The sequence below is a fragment of the Cetorhinus maximus genome, chromosome 24 (genome assembly GCF_964194155.1).
Source record: "Cetorhinus maximus chromosome 24, sCetMax3.hap1.1, whole genome shotgun sequence".
Taxonomy (NCBI): Eukaryota; Metazoa; Chordata; class Chondrichthyes; order Lamniformes; family Cetorhinidae; genus Cetorhinus; species Cetorhinus maximus.
In genome coordinates, this window is record NC_135902.1 from 29,858,489 (window position 1) to 29,876,359 (window position 17,871).

The 17,871-nt window shown below is 45.8% G+C and overlaps 1 protein-coding gene across 1 annotated transcript in view; it reads left to right on the forward strand.

Annotated features, from left to right (window-relative positions):
* Positions 1-17,871, forward strand: part of mgat5b (alpha-1,6-mannosylglycoprotein 6-beta-N-acetylglucosaminyltransferase B) — a 1,185,562-nt gene that overhangs the window by 1,044,745 nt on the left and 122,946 nt on the right. Inside the window, exon 19 of the mRNA XM_078570583.1 lies at positions 8,366-8,496. Within this exon, the coding sequence (XP_078426709.1) occupies positions 8,366-8,496 (131 nt within the window). The remainder of the gene's footprint in view (positions 1-8,365; positions 8,497-17,871) is intronic.

A 17,871-nucleotide genomic window follows, 5' to 3' on the forward strand; every position in this document is an offset into this window, starting at 1 on the left:
TGTGTAGAATTTTGGAAAGGATGGTGTGGATTGAAAGGCTTCTGAGCAGGAAACTTGCTGCCAGTCTTTGGGACTATCATTGCAGTTCATCTTAGGCTGCAACATGACATGGAAATGGAGCAGAGGCAGCAGAGAGGAGAAACTCTTTGCAGAAGGTGGAGGAGAAAGGGGGCTCTCAGCTGAAGGCTGTACCCAGTTAGGGCCTTCAGGCAGCACTTTTTCAATCGGGGCATTCAAGAAGGCATTAGATGATAATTTGAATAGAAATTATGTTTGGGCAGGGCAATGGCACTAGGTCTTAATGCTCATTTGGAGAGCTGGTGCAGACTTGATGGGCCGAATGGCCCCCTTTTGTGCCGTGAAAATTCTGCGATCCTGTATTCTACCTCCACCTCAGCTAGGAGCAGTGCTTCACTACACTACACTGATGCTACAACACCAAGGTGGTGGTCACAGAACAATACCACCTCCTCGAACTAGACCTGCAGCCGAAGAGCAGAGGACGACACTGCCATGGCTAAAAATGTCAGCAAGGCCCTCAATTTCTATGCCAGCAAATCTTTCCAGGCTGGAGCTTGCAATGTTATCCAACATTTCTCAGTTTGCTGTGCATCGCTGCATCCGGAAAGCCACTTGTACACAAGGAAAGGTGCATGGCTACACTATCTGCAGCATGTACTTCATACCAGATTGGAAGATGAAGTTGAAATCGTATTTGAGATATTGCATAGGCAGAAACATACAGAAACCTAGGCAGAAACATGTTTTCCACAATGCCGGTAGCAACAGCCTCAGTGACAGCGCGACAATAATTCGGATCATCGTCTCCCCACAGGAAGAGCCATGTCCGTTCCTCAATTGGTTCTCTGTTGCCCCCTCCTAGTTTAATGATGCTAGTCTTGCACAAGTCTGGGCCCTGTGCTTAGTGTGCAGCCACTCCGCAGCATATTTAGCATTGGGCTGCACATCACAACCATAGTGATGAGCAGACAGCATGGAGTATATGTGCTGCCTGTATCACTTCCGTCAGGAGCAGGGTAATCATGCAACGTGATCCCCGAATCCACTAATAGGCCATATCCAATTTTTCAGCCTAAGATTGGAGGTACACAACCTCCATAGAACCATAGAAAAGTTACAGCACAGAAGGAGGCCATTCGGCCCATCTTGTCCATGCCAGCCCGAGGACACCCAGGTGCCCTTTCTAATCCCACCTTCCTGCACCTGGCCCATAGCCCTGCAGCTTACAGCACTTAAGGTGCAGATCCAGGTACTTTTTAAAAGAGTTCTGAGTTTCTGCCTCTACCACCAACTTGGGCAGCGAATTCCAGACACCCACTACCCTCTGCGTAAAAAAGTTCTTCCTCATATCCCCACTACATCTTCTGCCACTTATCTTGAATCTATGTCCCCTGGTTCTAGAATTCTCCACCAAGGGAAACAATTTTATCCTGTCCACTCTATCTATTCCCCTCATAATTTTGTACACCTCAATCAAGTCACCTCTCAGCCTTCTTTGTTCTAAGGAAAATAACCCCAACCTATCCAATCTCTCCTCGTAGCTACACTTTTCTAACCCTGGCAACATTCTTGTAAACCTCCTCTGCACTCTCTCCAGAGCTATTACGTCCTTCCTGTAATGTGGTGACCAGAACTGCACACAATACCCCAGCTGTGGCCTCACCAGTGTTTTATACAATTCCAACATTATATCCTTACTTTTATATTCTATACCTCTGCCAATGAAGGAGAGCATTCCATATGCCTTCTTTACAACCTTGTCTACTTGAACTGCTGCCTTCAGGGACCTGCGTACTTGTACGCCAAGACCTCTCACTTCATCTACCCCTCTTAACATATTCCCATTTATTATGTAATCCCTGTAACTGTTTGACCTCCCTAAATGTATGACCTCACACTTCTCTATGTTAAATCCATCTGCCACTTTACCGCCCACTCCACCAACCCATCTATATCGTTTTGGAGATTATGGCTATCCTCTACACTATCCACTACTCGGCCAATCTTTGCATCATCTTCAAATTTCCCAATCGTGCCCCCCGCGTTCATGTCCAAATCGTTAATATATAACACAAACAGCAAGGATCCCAACAACAATCCCTGTAGAACACCACTTGAGACAACTTTCCATTCGCAAGGGCATCCATCGACCATTACCCTTTGTTTCCTGTTACAAAGCCAACCTTTTATCCAGTTTGCCACATTACCCTGAATCCCATGGGCTTTTACTTTCCTGACCAATCTGCCATGTGGGACCTTGTCAAATGCCTTGCTAAAATCCATGTTCACAACATCCACTGCACTACCTTCATCAACCCTTCTTGTCACTTCCTCAAAGAATTCAATCAAATTTGTGAGGCAAGACCTTCCTTTAACAAATCCATGCTGACCATCCCTGACTAGTCCATGCCTTTCCACATGACAGTTAATCCTATCTCTCAGGATTGATTCTACTAATTTGCTCACCACCGATGTAAGACTAACTGGCCTATAATTGTTTGGCATTTCCTTTGATCCCTTTTTAAACAATGGAACTACATTTGCATTTCTCCAGTCCTCCGGTACCTCCCCTGTATCTAGTGAAGATTGGAAAATCATCCTCAGATCATCTGCTATCTCCTCCCTGACTTCCTTCAGCAGCCTCGGAAACAATCCATCAGGTCCTGGTGACTTATCAACTTTCAAGGATTTCAACCCTTCGAGTACTTCCTCTCCCTTTATGACTAGTCCATCCAATATTTCGCAGTGTTCTTCCTGGATTACTATATCTACATCCTCCCTTTCCTTTGTAAACAAGGAGACAAAATATTCATTCAAAACCTTTCCCACTGCCTCTGTATCTACACACAAGTTTTCATTTTCATCTCTGATAGGTCCCACTTTTTCCTTAACCATCCTTTTAGCATTAATGTATTGGTAAAACATCTTTGGGTTATCTTTAACTTTACTTGCTAATCTTTTTTCATGCCCTCTCTTTGATTTCCTTATTTCCTTTTTTACTTCGTCCCTGCACTTCCTATATTCGTCTAGACTATCTGCAGTGCTTAGTTCTTTGTGCCTATTGTACACTTTCTTTTTCTGTTTGATCTTCCCCTGTATTCCTGTAGACACAAGGGGGTCTAGATTTGGCAGTACCACTCTTATTTTTGTAGGGGACATGTCTACTTTGTCCAATTAGGATCTCGCTTTTTAGTGCTTCCCACTGGTTTTCCACTGTTTTATCCTCCAGCAGTGCTGTCCAGTCCACCTCAGCCAAGTCCCTTCTCATTTCTGCAAAAATTTTCCTTCCCCCAGTTCAAAACTTTTACTCCTGCCTTATCTCTATCCTTTTCCATGGTAATGCTAAATCTAACTGAATTGTGATCACTGTCCCCAATATGGTCGCCAACTGTCACTTCACCCACTTGCCCTTCTTCGTTCCCCAAGACTAGGTCTAGAATTGCATCTCCTCTCGTTGGGTTTGTCACTAATTGGTTGAAAAAATTTTCCTGGACACACTGCATGAATTTTTCTCCCTCAGTGCCCCTTTTATTGTTTGAATCTCAATTGATATTAGGATAGTTGAAGTCTCCTATTATTATTGCCCTCTTGTTCTTACAAGCAGAAATTTGCCTACATATTTGTTCTTCTATCTCCCTTTCACTATTTGGGGGTCTGTACTATACTCCCAGTAGTGTGACTGCCTCTTTTTTATTTCTAAGCTCAATCCATAAAGCCTCGTTTGTTGATCCATTTAGTATATCATCCCTTTTCACAACTGGGATTGATTCTTTAACCATTAGTGCTACCCCGTCTCCTTTTTTATCTCCTACTCTATCATGTCTGAAGACTCTATTACCAGGGATATTAAGCTGCCAGTTTTGTACCTCCTTTAGCCAGGTCTCCATTATAGCAATGATATCCTGCTGCCATGTGTCTACCTGTGCCCTTAACTCATCTACCTTGTTTGTAATACTCCTTGCACTGAAGTATAAATAAATAAAAGTATAAATAGTTTAACCCCATCAATTTCCCTTGCTGGACACTTTGTAAACTTTGCTTCTCCTGTAACTCCATGTCTATCACAACGTCCCTGGCTAATGTTCTACCTCCATTTTTCTGATCTGAATCTGACCTATCTGATCCTACTCCTGGGATCCCATCCCCCTGCCACATTAGTTTAAATACTCCCAACAGAACTAGCAAAAGCCCCCACAAGGACACTGGTCCCAGCTCTGCCTGGGTGCAGCCCATCCGGTTTGTACAGGTCCCACCTTCCCTAGAACCGGTCCCAGTGCCTCAAGAATCTGAATCCCTCCCGGCTACACCATCTCTCCAGCCATGTGTTCATTTGGTCTATCCTCTTATTCCTGCTCTCACAAGCACGTGGAACTGGAAGTAATCCTGAGATTACTACATTTGAGGTCCTGCATTTTAATTTATCTCCTAACTCCCTGTACTGAGCTTGCAGGTCCTCATCCCTTAGTTTACCTGTGTCGCTGGTACCAGTGTGTCCCACGACCACTGGCTGTTTACCGTCCCTCCCCAGAATGTCCTGCAGCCGCTCCGTGACATCCTGGACCCTGGCACCAGGGAGGCAACATACCATCCTTGATTCACGTTTGCGGCCACAGAAGTGTCCATCTGTGCCCCTAACTATTGAATCCCCTATCACTATAGCCCTGCCACTTGTTTTCCTTCTGCCCCTCTGAGCAGCAGAGCCACCCACGGTGCCGTGAACTTGGCTGTTGCTGCTTTCCCCTGAGAGGCCATCCCCCCCAACAGTATCTAAAGCGGTATATCTGTTAGAGTGGGGGATGACCACAGGGGACTCCTGCACTACCTTCCTGAATCTTTTACTGTTCCTGATGGTCACCCATTCCCTTTCTGCCTGTGTAATCTTCACCTGCGGTGTGACCACCTCGCTAAACGTGCTATCCACAACTTTCTCAGCATCACGGATGCTCCACAATGAGTCCACCCGCAGCTCCAGCTCCGAAATCCGATTAGTTAGAAGCTGCATTTGGGGACACATTCCGCATACAAAGTCACCAGGGACGCTGGAAGTGTCCCTCATTTCCCACATCCTGCAGGAGGAGCATATCATGGGTCTGAGTTCTCCTGCCATGACGTCCCTCTCGATTAAGCTAGTTACTCCCTTAAAAAATAGGCTAACTCGGGGCCTTATTTATGTTAGCTAGGAACCTTGTTTCTTGACTAATTATACTTGTACAGTACTACTCTATACTTTTGTTTCAGCTCCTACCTCAGTATTAAGCAATGAATTACTTTAATAGATTGAAAAAAAAAACTCACCAGGATTTACTCACCAATCAGCTGCTTTTTTTTTTAAATCCACTTTCAGAAGAGTGTCCCTCGCAGGTCTGATGCACTCCTGAAGGTACTGCCTCTCCCTCTTTTTTTTTGGCTTGAGGAGGAGGGAGGGATGGAAACATTACAGCAATGTAATGTTTGGGGCTATTCTGTTCTTTGACAGTTGGTCCTCCTCGATCCCCTTCTGAGTTGCGGTGACTGCGCTGACTTCTCCTAGAATGCTTCTCAGTCACTTCTCACGACCGCCCTCTGTTGGATACTCTTCCTCCTGTTGAGTGCAAGGGTTCTTCTCCTCGTTAAAATATTTAAGTTAGAGGCTCATCTTCAGAGAGCAGGGTTAGTTTCCTGCCTCCCCAACCAAACTCCCTTAAAATCAGAAGTGGGTACACAGGAGGTGGGCTCCCTTTTTCAATTTTTATTTTTTATCATGAGAGAACTGGCCTCCAACAAACACAACCATCAACTTCCTTGTATTCTTCGCAAGACAATCAGGGAACTAAATGTATCGCCAAGGTTGGATTTTACAATTATATTACCAAAAATTCTAATACCACTTCCCAAAGGACTCTATAAAATTTACTGTGCATTTATCCACCATTACTGAAGAATGGATTATGACTGGACAATATTCCATGTGTGCTGGATTGAATAATTCCGATAGTTAGCTTCAAATCATTTTGCAAGTGAAGGAGAAATGGCATAGTTTTCATCTGGAAGTTATTGTGGGACAAATGGTACGACGTATTGTAAGATAATGCATGCATCTGAAAGGTCATCCACTTGCTGTAATCATAAATCCCAAGGGCCTTCTCTTTCTCTTCTTTGAGAAATTTATGACAGCGCAAGTTGGAAAAACTAAATTCAGTTGGTCCAATCATCTTTACTTGCTTCATATTTTCTTAAGTTTTTTGTATATTTCCTAGTATTAGACCGCAAAGAGCAAAATTGCACTGGTAACCATTTATATGTATCAGTACACTATCATAAGGTTGCTTAACTGAGAGTTCAATGTTGGTATTTTTTCTATCATGGTTCATATGAGGTTAAAAACCAAGTTCACTCACAGAATATAGATGGTGTTGATTTTCAATTTCAGCAGATCTGCAATGCAGTGTGTTCTGTGCCCACCTATTAACCTGGTGAGCAATAGGGAAATGACAGAATGGCTCCCCAGTTAATTTCCCGCTGTTGCATGTGTTACTAAAAAATAGACAGAAAAGAGAGGATATATAATCCATTGCATCTGGTTAGACAACTAAGAGAGAGGCCAAGCCATCGAGTACAGCCATATTTTGAGTTGTATTTGAATATGTGTTTGATTGGTTGTTCGACTTGAATTTAGAACATGCATATTTAAAGTTTCTTTGTCCTGGTCTATTTTGAAAAGTATTTCCCAGAACTTCTTGCTTCCATTAGCATTCCCATCTGAAGCTAAAAGAGAGGGACAAATAGGTCAGGTAGTTTCTCACAGCTCAGTAGCAAACTACCACAAAACATTCCTCAGTTTTCATTGCATTTAGCACAGCAGATGTAATCCTTTTATCTATCTCTGTTATGGTAGACATAGTTACTCTAAATGTGCTGTCTGTCATTGCTCCTGATTAACTATGAATTTACTGTTTAATAAATATGTTTGGCAGTTCATAGCCAAAGTGACTGTCTAGTGAAAACTTTATTCTACTATCATTGAGGATAATCATATCAGAGTTTGATATAACCAGTAGTCAAAATACAGCGGTTTCCTCTACATTGGAGAGACCAAACGCAGACTGGGTGATCGGTCTGTCCGCAAGCATGACCCAGACCTCCCTGTCGCTTGCCATTTCAACACACCATCCTGCTCTCATGCCCACATGTCCGTCCTTGGCCTGCTGCAATGTTCCAGTGAAGCTCAACGCAAACTGGAGGAACAGCACCTCATCTTCCGACTAGGCACTTTACAGCCTTCCAGACTGAATATTGAGTTCAACAATTTTAGATCATGGGCTCTCTCCTCCATCCCCACCCCCTTTCCGACCCCTCTTTTTTCCAATAATTTATATATATTTTTCTTTTCCCACCTATTTCCATTATTTTTAAATGTATTTCCATGTATTGTTTTATCTCTACTTTTTAGCCTATTTCAATCCCTTCCCCCCATCCCACCCCCACTAGGGCTATCTGTACCTTGCTCGTCCTGCTTTCTACCCTTAATGTCACCTATTAGCACATTTCTTAGCTAATATCACCACCGTCAACACCTCTTTGTTCTTTTGTCTGACATTTTTTGGCTATCTCCACCTATCACTGGCCCTCTATCCAGCTCTACCTGTCCCACCCCCGCCCCCCCCTTAAACCAGCTTATATTTCACTTCTCTTCTATTTTTCCTTAGTTCTGTTGAAGAGTCATACGGACTCGAAACGTTAACTGTATTCCTCTCCACAGATGCTGTCAGACCTGCTGAGTTTTTCCAGGTATTTTTTATTTTTATTTTTGTTTTTGTTTTGGATTTCCAGCAGCTGCAGTTTTTTGCTTTTATCTAAGTCAAAATACAGTACCTGGATCCTGTGTTTTTTCCCATGTAAAATGTTATTTCTGTGACTGCACAGTCTAGTAGACTTCTCCATATTTCTGGCCTGATTTTGTAGGGTATTTCACATTGTTAAGTGATTCTTGTAGACTATTTTGCACAAAATTACAATGATGATAACTGATTATATACAAAGATGTATTACGGTACTTTACTGGGTAGTGTGAAAATGTTTATGTCTATAGACATAAAATAAAAATTAGATGCTACTCACGATTCAAAATGGAATTTCTACCACTTTTCCGCCTTCTTATTTTAGCTACTATATTATGGGAAATATGTATGTGACCCAGCTTGAAAGCTTGAATACCATATGATTAAAATAAAGCCAGATATGAACTGATAACAAAACCAATTACTGTATTTTGCATGTTATCTTATTTTCATTGTTCTGATTCAACAATTTTAAGGTTCTGTATGTCTGTTATTTAACCCAATGTGTGCAATTTTTTTCTTGATAGCACATAGTCCTGACAACTCATTTATGGGTTTTGTCGCTGAGATACTGAATAACACTGAGAAAAATGCCATTCAATCAAGCAAGGTTAACAACATGGCAGTTGTATATGGAAAAGACGCTAATATGTGGAAGGTAGGAAGGATTTTATTTCATAGCTACTATGTTATTCTGAGGTGTAAATTGCAATCAAGAAAATTAAAAATGAAAGAAAATACATTAAAAATTGAACCAAAAGAATAGGGGGCTAAATTCAATAGCACCCAAAACAGTGCACAGGGTTCATCGTGCATAATTAACTCATGACTATTGACTACAACATTATCAGCAGGCGGGTTACATGTTGCTAGTTGTTTTAAATGATTTCACTGTCCAGCTAGTACTGACCACAGTGTTGATTGGCTGGACACCTGAGCAGGAGCGAGCACCTGTTACAGTTCGCCATTACTGCTTAAAGAGGTCCATTGTTGCTGGGAGTGCTGTGGGAGCAGAATCCAACCTGGGAAAGACAGAACTATGGTACAACATAGGAGAGAGTGGATTCCAAGGCATCAGATACTGCACATAACGTCTTGTTGGAAGGGGTGGAAAAGAGGAGAGGTGCACTGTATCTGCAGGGGGCCAGGAGGCCTTTCAGACACATGTTCAGAAGTGACTGGGAGCAGTTAGTTGTGGAGACCAATGGCAGGAGTCAAGTCTCAAAGAGCTAGATGCAATGCTGCAAGAAGTTCAGTGGCGTCATCCGAGTGGCCAAGGCCAGTGAATGCATCTTTAAATACCAAATCCTATCATTAGCCTCGGACATTGTTCAATTCATCACAGCCTCATCATTCACCTGGCAACAATTTCTATCAATTGAGACACATACTTGACAATCATATGTTATATCGCACCCTCACACAATTAGCACAACTGCAAGCCTCACACCCACGTCCCCATATCTCACAGTTTGCACTTCCTGTCCTTTATTCCATCTTGAGAGCTACACCTAACAAACAGGTTACACAGCACACACCAACACACTTTCCTATTTCTTGCAGAATAAGATGGAACACAACTGGAGGCAGCAAGAGCAACCTGGCCAGGCAGTGAAGGAACAGTTAGAAGACATAGGAACACAGGAAATAGGAGCAGGAGTAGGCCATTTGGCCCCTCGAGCCTGCTCCGGCATTAAACTAGATCATGGCTGATCTCCTACCTCAATGCCATTTTCCCACACTACCCCCAAATCTCTTATCTAGAAAACTATTCATCTCTGCCTTGAATATACTTGATGACTGAGCCTCCATATCCTCCAGGGGTAAAGATTTCTAGAGATTCACCACCCGCTATGTGTACAAATTCCTCTTCATCTCTGTCCTAAATAGCCTAGCTCTTATTCTGAGATTATCCTCCCTAATTATAGAGCCCCCCACCTGCCACCCGAACCAGGGGAAACATTCTTTCTACATCTACCCTGTCAAGCCCTGTAAGAATTTTGAATGTCTCAATGAGGATACATCTCATTCTTCTAAACTCTAACAAATATAGGCCCAGTCTTCTCAATCTCTCCTCATAGGACAATCCCACCACCCCAAAAATCAACCTGGTGAACCTTTGTTGCACTCCGTCTGTGGCAAATATATCCTTCCTTAGGTAAAGAGGTCAGAAATGCACACCATACTCCAGGTGTGATCTCACGAAGGCTGGATACAACTGCAGCAACAGTTCTAAACTCCTGTACTCAAATCCTCTGGTAATAAAGGCCAACACACCGTTTGCCTTCCATGTTGCACCTGCATGTTAGCTTTCAGTGACTTGTGAACAGGAACTTCAACACTTCTCAACCTTTCACCATTTAAGGAACACTCTGCATTTCTGTTTTTCCTACCAAAGTGAATAACTTCACATTTTTCCACATTTTATACCATCTGAAATGTTCTTGCCCACTCACTTAGCCTGTCTAAATCCCCTTGAAGCCTCTTTGCATCCTCCTCACAACTCACATTCCCACCTAGTTTTATGACATCAGCAAACTTGAAAATATTAATGTTTGGCCCCCACATCCAAATCATTGGTATGGATTGTGAAAAGCTGGGGCCCAAGCACTGATCCTTGCTGCTCACAGCCTGCCAACCTGAGAATGACCTGTTTATTCCTACTCTCTGTTTTCTGTCCGTTAACCAATCCTCAATCCATGCCAGTACATTCCCTCTATCCCGTGTGCTCTAATCCTGCTTTCTAACTTATTGTGTGGAACCTTATCGAAATGTTTCTGAAAATCCAAATACACCACATTCACTGGTTCCCCCTGTTGTGGAATATCTAAAGACATTCAACACAGAGTCAGCTGTAGGTGAATCAAGCAGCAGTTTCCTCAATACATGTATGCTTACAGGAGATAAAGCCCTCAGATTGTTCTAAGAGGCTACTCAAAATTAGTTTCCGTCAGTTATTTATACCATCTTTGTGATATCATCATTATCTCACAATGTTCTCAGCTTGTACCTCTAGTTCAGTACATCCGCAATTACAGGCGGAATTTTCCCTGTCCACTGCCGTCCGGCGTGTTTGGCCGCCTGAGTGGACAATATGGTGAGAAGGCCAAAAATCGGTTTCATGATTTGTTTACGATCATTCGCTCAGCCCTTCGGTGGCGGGTCACGTTTCCCGCAGTTGGACGTCAGGTACCTCATTGTAATACATCTGCATATCATTATTAGGCCGGCCCGCCAGAATCATCCCGCCACACTGGATCACCCGCCCACATCAGTGGGAAAACACGCTGGTGTAGAACACATCTTGACAAGTGTGAGGTGTAGAAGTCAGGACTTACTGCCAGGGCCTTGCTCACATCGCGGACATCCAAGGAGCAGGAGATGCTGGAGCCCGACAGCAACAGGACCCTGAAGGAATGTCCATGCCATGCTGGGTGGATTCTCATGGACATGGCTCTACTGCAAAGCAGCCCATGGAAGGTGGAAAGTCACATTGAGGGTCTGCTCACAACGAATGCTGGTCAAGAGGGTGGAGAGGAAGGGCCAGCAGTGTTTGGGAGAGGAAGATGTACCGAGGTGGGGGGTGTGAGAGGAAGGCCAAGGATCGACTGAGAGAAGAAGAGGTGTCAGGGTGGGTGAGTTGTAGGGGGAGCGAAGGTGTTGGGGGTTGATGTTGGGGGGGAATGAAGCTGTCGGGGGGAGGTTAGGTGGGGGGTGGATTAAAGGGAGAGGAGGGGGGAAGCAGTGTGTAGAGGGGAGGGAGACCAGGGGGAGGAAGAAGTCGAGGGGGAGAAAGGAATGCGGAGAGGAAAGAGAGTCCAGGAGGAGGAAGGAGCCCAGGGGGATAAAGAAGTAAGAGTGCAGGAAGCAGTGTGGAGAGGAGAGGGAGTAAGGGTGGAGAAAGAGGTAAGGGTGGAGGAAGACGTAATGGTGTCTGAAGGAATCAGGAAGGGGGAAGGAGTAAGTGGGGGGGGAAGGACTAAGGTGGGGGAGTCCAGGGCAGGGAAGGACTTCCGGGGCGGGTAGGAGTTCCAGCTGGGGGATGGGTTCCAAGGTGGGGAAGAAGTCCAGAGGGGGAGAATGTCCAGGTGAACGTGCAGGGGAGGGCTCTGATGAGTCCATGACTGCCTCCTGGGGAGTGAACAGAGAGGGGGAGCGGTGTGCGCGGTATGAGGGAATGGTGAGAATGACCGAGGGCTCGATGGTATTGATAGAAGTGACAGCGAGGGTGGTTGGTGGGGACTTGGAGACAGACACGGACCCTTGGGTGAGAAGGAGGAGGTCAGGGAGATTAATGTGGATGGGGGTGGGATTTTCGGGAAGGAAGGAACATGCACGTTCGCCTGGGCATCCCCGAAAGAAAGGGTTGCGGCTGGTAGATCAAGGAGGCGAGGTGGAAGGTGATGCCGGGGGGTCGGCAGTGATGGGGAAAAGGAAATGGGTGACTGGGGGAGAGCAAAGGACCAGGGAAGCGAAGGAAAAGCTGTATTACCACCACGCTGGCTAAACAGAAAGTGAAATGAGAGTCGTGGTGGGCGAGATCAGATGCTGCATGGGAGTGTGATCAGTGGGTGGGCGGAGATGCCGGTCAGGCTCAGATGGTCAACTGAAAGTGAACCCCAGCAGGCAGCATTGAAAATGCTCAGGACATTGAGATGAGTGTGATACAGGAAGGATCCGTGTGTGTGGGAGAGAGCTTGCACGAGGCTCTGAAAGGCCCTACCACACACACACTCTTCCCTCCAGAATTACTGGTTGGCCAGCTGCTCCCCCTGCAGTGACGGAGGACGAGGTTGAGGAGCTCACAGGCAAAGGGGTCTCAGAGGGAGAGGACAGCCTCTGAGATTCCTGAGTTGATGACCCGGGGGTGACCAGATGCTGTTCCTCCTCCTCTTGGATGCCCGAGGGCCCCAGCCTGACTCCTTGAGGGGAAGGAGCCACACACACAAATACTTCTGCCTCCAGAATCATTTGTGGGCCTGCTGCATACAGCTGACTGCTATTGGGGGGGCGGGGTGGAGCAAGGTGCAGTGGGAGGACTCGTGAAGCCTGTCAATGAAGCTGAAAAACACCATTACACATGATTCAATGTAAGTGCATATATTTCCAGATTGTAAAGTGACAAAATGTGTTCACCCATGCAACCAACTTAACTTTTGAACACCTTAGATTTCTAGGTGCTGCCCTGACATCTGCAGCAGCCTATGCAATGGTTGGCCCTGCTGCTTCTGATGCCTTTGGCTTAGGTCCTCTGGAGAGCCGAGGCCTTTGGATCCCTGGCTTGCTCTGGCTGTCCTCCTGTGGGCCAGCTGCTCCCTCTGCAGTGACAGAGGATGAGGTTCAATGGGGTCACAGGCAAAGGGTCCTTGGAGGGAGAGGGCAGCCTCTGAAATTTTTGAGTGGATGACCCAGGGGTGAGCAGCCGCCACTCCTCCTCCCTTCGGCTGCCAGGGGCCCAGGCCTGACTCCTTCAGGGAAAGGAGCACCTGGGGGGACGTCAGGGTGCCCCGTTTCCCTCCCGCATCACCACTTCAGGAACTCACCCATGGCTCCCCTGATGGAGTGCAGGTCTGCATACACCTGTGTTCTGCTGGACCAGGGTCTCCATGGCATCTGCCATCCTCCCCATGGAAACCTCCATACACGCACACGTGGGCACCAGTTCATCAGAGAGCAGGTGGACACAGTCCTCCAACTCTCGTGCCACTCTGTTGAGGGATTCCAACAGCTCTGCGTAATGTTCCCTCGCCTTCTGCTGACTCTCCAGGATGAGTTGGAAGGCCTAATCTAGTGGTTCATCATCTGAACTTGGACCTCACAGATGTCTCTTCCCCAGCAGTCCTCCAAATGCCAGGGAGCTCGGCTGAACCTGCCTCCTCCTGCTGTGGGCACGTGCCCATGCAGTGACCACCAGATTGTGAACCCGAGCCTGCTCTAGATCTAGGTCCCACTGAGGTGTGTGTCTCTGCAGGGTGTGGGTAAGCGCTGTCTCCAGGCTGCTCATTTCCAGTTGTTCAATGGAGGAGTCCTCTTGGCTGGAGGTGAGGACATGGATGGAACTGAGGGAATGGCTGGCTGAGGGTGTTGGTCCCTTGGCAGGACTCCCTGTACACCAAAGAAAAGATAATTAGTACATATCAGCATAGTCGAAAGCAGGAGAGAGAGCACTCACATTTGCGTTGAGAAAGGGACGATGTGTTGCAGGATCTTCACGAGGGCGTTCGCCACCGACCTCACTGTCACCGCAGGCACGGTCCACATCCTCACCAGTCAGCGCGATGGCACACTCTTCAAAGTGAGTGAGGGACCTAATGTGGGCCATTCCACCCCGGTCTGGGACCTCTCCCTGCTGATGTGAGCAGGCTTCTCCTGCATGAAAAGAGATGGAGACGGTGTGAGCAGGACACATGGCACTGAGTGGAATGTTTGTGTGGTGAGCGGGCATTTGTGTGGACGGGATGAGGACATGAGCTCCAAAGGATATAAGCCTGATGGAGATGTGAGGGTGTGTGTGAGAGTTAGTGGTGTTGTCCAGTGAGGTGTGAGATCCCTGTGGATGCGTAATGGGTTTCTGAGTGTGTGAGTTGAGAGTGATGAGAAGAGTGATTTATCCTGGCGGAATGGAGGAGATCATTCAGCCTCTTGTGGCACTGGGTGGATGTCCTCTTTTGCAGGCTGTTGGCAGTGACCACTGCTGCTATCACCTCCCAAGTCGGATTGATATTGCTGCCCATCCTGCGGCCAGAGCTGGGGTAGAGGATATTACCATGAGCCTCCGCTGCGTCCAAAAGGCACTCGAGGGATGTGTCATTAAACCTGCGGGCTGCAGTGTTTTTGCCTTTCGGGGCCATGTCTTCTTTGCAGCAGTCGTGGGCTGGAAGCACTGAGTGGTGTGCATGTGGTTACACTTCCAATATGGCGCCTGGCGTGATGAAGCCGCGAGGTGATGGAATGGCAGGCAAATGAGAGCCCGCCTGCCATCGAACCAGTGTGTTTCCCGGGAATACATAATTAATACAGCGGGTTTGGGATGATATGGCGTGAGAAGCTGCCATTGCGGCTGGCGGGTAAAACATTGTTTTTCCCACCCGCTACTCCACACTTGGTGTAAATCTGGGACGATTCCGCCCTGCAGATGAGTTTACAAAATAATCATGGAATGACCTGATCTTTAGCACAAATAATGCCAGAAATTTATTCAAAAACGCAAACTTGCCTTATCCAGCCTGACAATTTACTACTTTGTCCAGTCATTCATTTATCTTAGCCTGACCCTGATCAGTCGTCCACTTATCCTATCCTGACCAAATGGCCACATTCCTTACTACACCTACTGTAGTGGTTCCTTTTTCTGCAAACACTTTTAGATCTTATACCAGCAATTTGGTCAAGCCTGAGTATCCCACTGTACACACTTCAGTTCCCCCTTTTGGGCCTTGGCTACTTACCCCCAAGATGGCCACCTAACACTAAACTACCCCGTGCTCCTCGCTCCATCACTGCTGGCCAGGCAGGCAGGTAGATTCACATGGTTGCACTCTCCTAAACTGCATCTAGCATCCTCTGTTTCTCCCCAGGCTTTGGCTACTTATCTAGAAATGGCTTGGTTCTGGTGTCACTGGCACCGGGTACAACATACAATCATAATTCCAATAGCAATCAACAGTTGCACTACCACCAGTACATGGGAAGCAATTCTGATCCAGGGGTCAGTGTCCGCCCTAATACCCCAGTCCCAAATCGTCTGCCACACAATGCGTCCTCCAGTTGGGTTTTCACATCCTCTCCCAGTTGCTTGGCTTCCTGTTAGATTTGATGACACTGTTTTATTGCCACCTATGCCTCTTTCCTCAACTTCAATAGATGTTCTGGCAGCTATGGGATTCCCTTCCCTTCAGGAAGCAGGTATCTCGGCAAGCACTCCTGTAGATCATCGATTATATTCATCAGCTCCCTGCGAGGAGGCTGGATGTGGGTTATTGCCGAATGTCTGACTGTTGTTGCAGCACGGGGTGGAAGCAGAAACTTAAGTTGATCACTGGGCAGTAGATGTTTACATGCTGGTATTGAGGCTTGCTGGTGGTCACGCAGTATTCCCCTTCTCCATGGTTCACTGCAGGCACTGGAAATTTCAAGGGTACAATTTAGGATGGTGTTAAAACCACATGCAGCACTTATCCTCATCCCTACAGGATGTGGGCAGACAACATTATTCTATTTCTCACTGCACCCAACTAGCGAGATCCGTATAAGAAGGGATTCCCTCTTGGTTGCATATTTGGGTACAGGATAGTAATTTAGCCAATTGCTATCTCCTATGATCCCGATATTCTCTAACTCGTATGGGGATTTGGATGCTCTTGCCTGCAAACTTAGTATGGTCAGCACCATTCCTATTAGTCATAAGCGGGTAGTAACACAGTGTTTGGCTGCTGAGTATGCTCGTATCAGTCTTCTCAGGGTACATAAGGTAATGTTTCCACCTTTGGTCACTCAGGCCTGCAATGTATCATCTGTGATCCAATCTGGCACATCTCTTCAACAGCAGCCTCACACAGCATAGGGGAGACAAAGGTAATCTTCGAGAGTTCACTTACAGAACAATCAAATTGACAAAGCTTATAGTCACAGCCATACTGCCCCTAACTGCCATTGCTGACTAATCCCCGACAGGATTTCCATCTCTCTCTCTCCCTCAGAAAAAAACAATTGCATTCAGTCCTTAATCAACAATTGAGAACAACACACAGAACCAGACCACAAAGAGTTAATCAACCTTTAAAGTCAGTGACAAACGTGTGGACACCGTCTTACAAAAACTCAAAGAAAATCAGACAGACACAAGAATTACAAATATCCCTACAACTGATGCACACAAAATTTCCCTTTTTCATTTTCACATACAGCAAACTTGCTGTAGGTTATTTCCAACTTAACTTACTCTAGCCATTATCTTTAACTTCAAAGTTTACTTTATTGCTCTCATCTTCTCTGTGTATGCAAAAAATACCTACAGCTGCAAAACTATTCAGCTTAAAGTTAAAAACCCTTAAACTCTAACGCCCATTTTACGCATTTACTGAGTTCTAAGTAGCTACTAATAACTATAATGATGCTTTTTTTCTTCTTTGTCCTTGTTCTGGGCATCCCATCAATCCTTCTGCTTAGCTGGGGTGTGGGGGGTGGGGTCTTCTGAATTCCATCCTTTCTTTCTCATCTCAATGAGTTTCTCATGTTTATCTGTTATAAATTTGGTTATCGACCCTTCTGGTCCCCACTCATTCTCACCTGTTCCGTACATGGTTATATGGTACCTCACCTCTGGCCTATGCTCCGGTGGTTCTGACCTGCCTGTCTCCTACTGTGGCTCTACCTAGTCTGTCTCCTAGGGACAGTTCTGATGTGCCTACTGGCAGCTTGCAGCTAACTGCGCAGCTCCTGCTTCCTCACCTTTCAGCCAACTCTCAGGTATGGGTCTCCACGAACTGTATCACACGATCGTCAGGCTTACAACCTAACTATGAATGGTAAAATGAAGGTACTCACCTGTCCAGTGCATCCAACTGACCAGTTCCTCAGTTGCTGGTGGAGACCCTGTTCACAGCACCAATTGTTGTGGAGTATCTAAAGACACTCACCATAGAGTCAGCTGCATGCAAATCAAGCAGCAGTTTATTTAGTACAAGTATGCATATCGGGGATAGCACCTTCAGGTTGCTCTAACAAGCTACTCAAAATTACACACTTTATGTCAGTTATTTATACCATCTTTGTGATACCTCATCATTAACTCACAATGCTCTTATCTTGTACATCTAGTTTGGGACACCCACAATTATAGATGAGTTTACAAAATAATCACGGAATGACCTGACCTTTAGCACAAACACCAGAAGTTTATTCAAAAACACGAACTTGCCTTATCCAGCCTCATGATTTACTACTTTGTGCAGTGATCTGCTTATATTAGCCTGACCAAAAGATCACATTTTTTACTACACCTACTCTCATGATCCTTTTTACTCAAGCACTT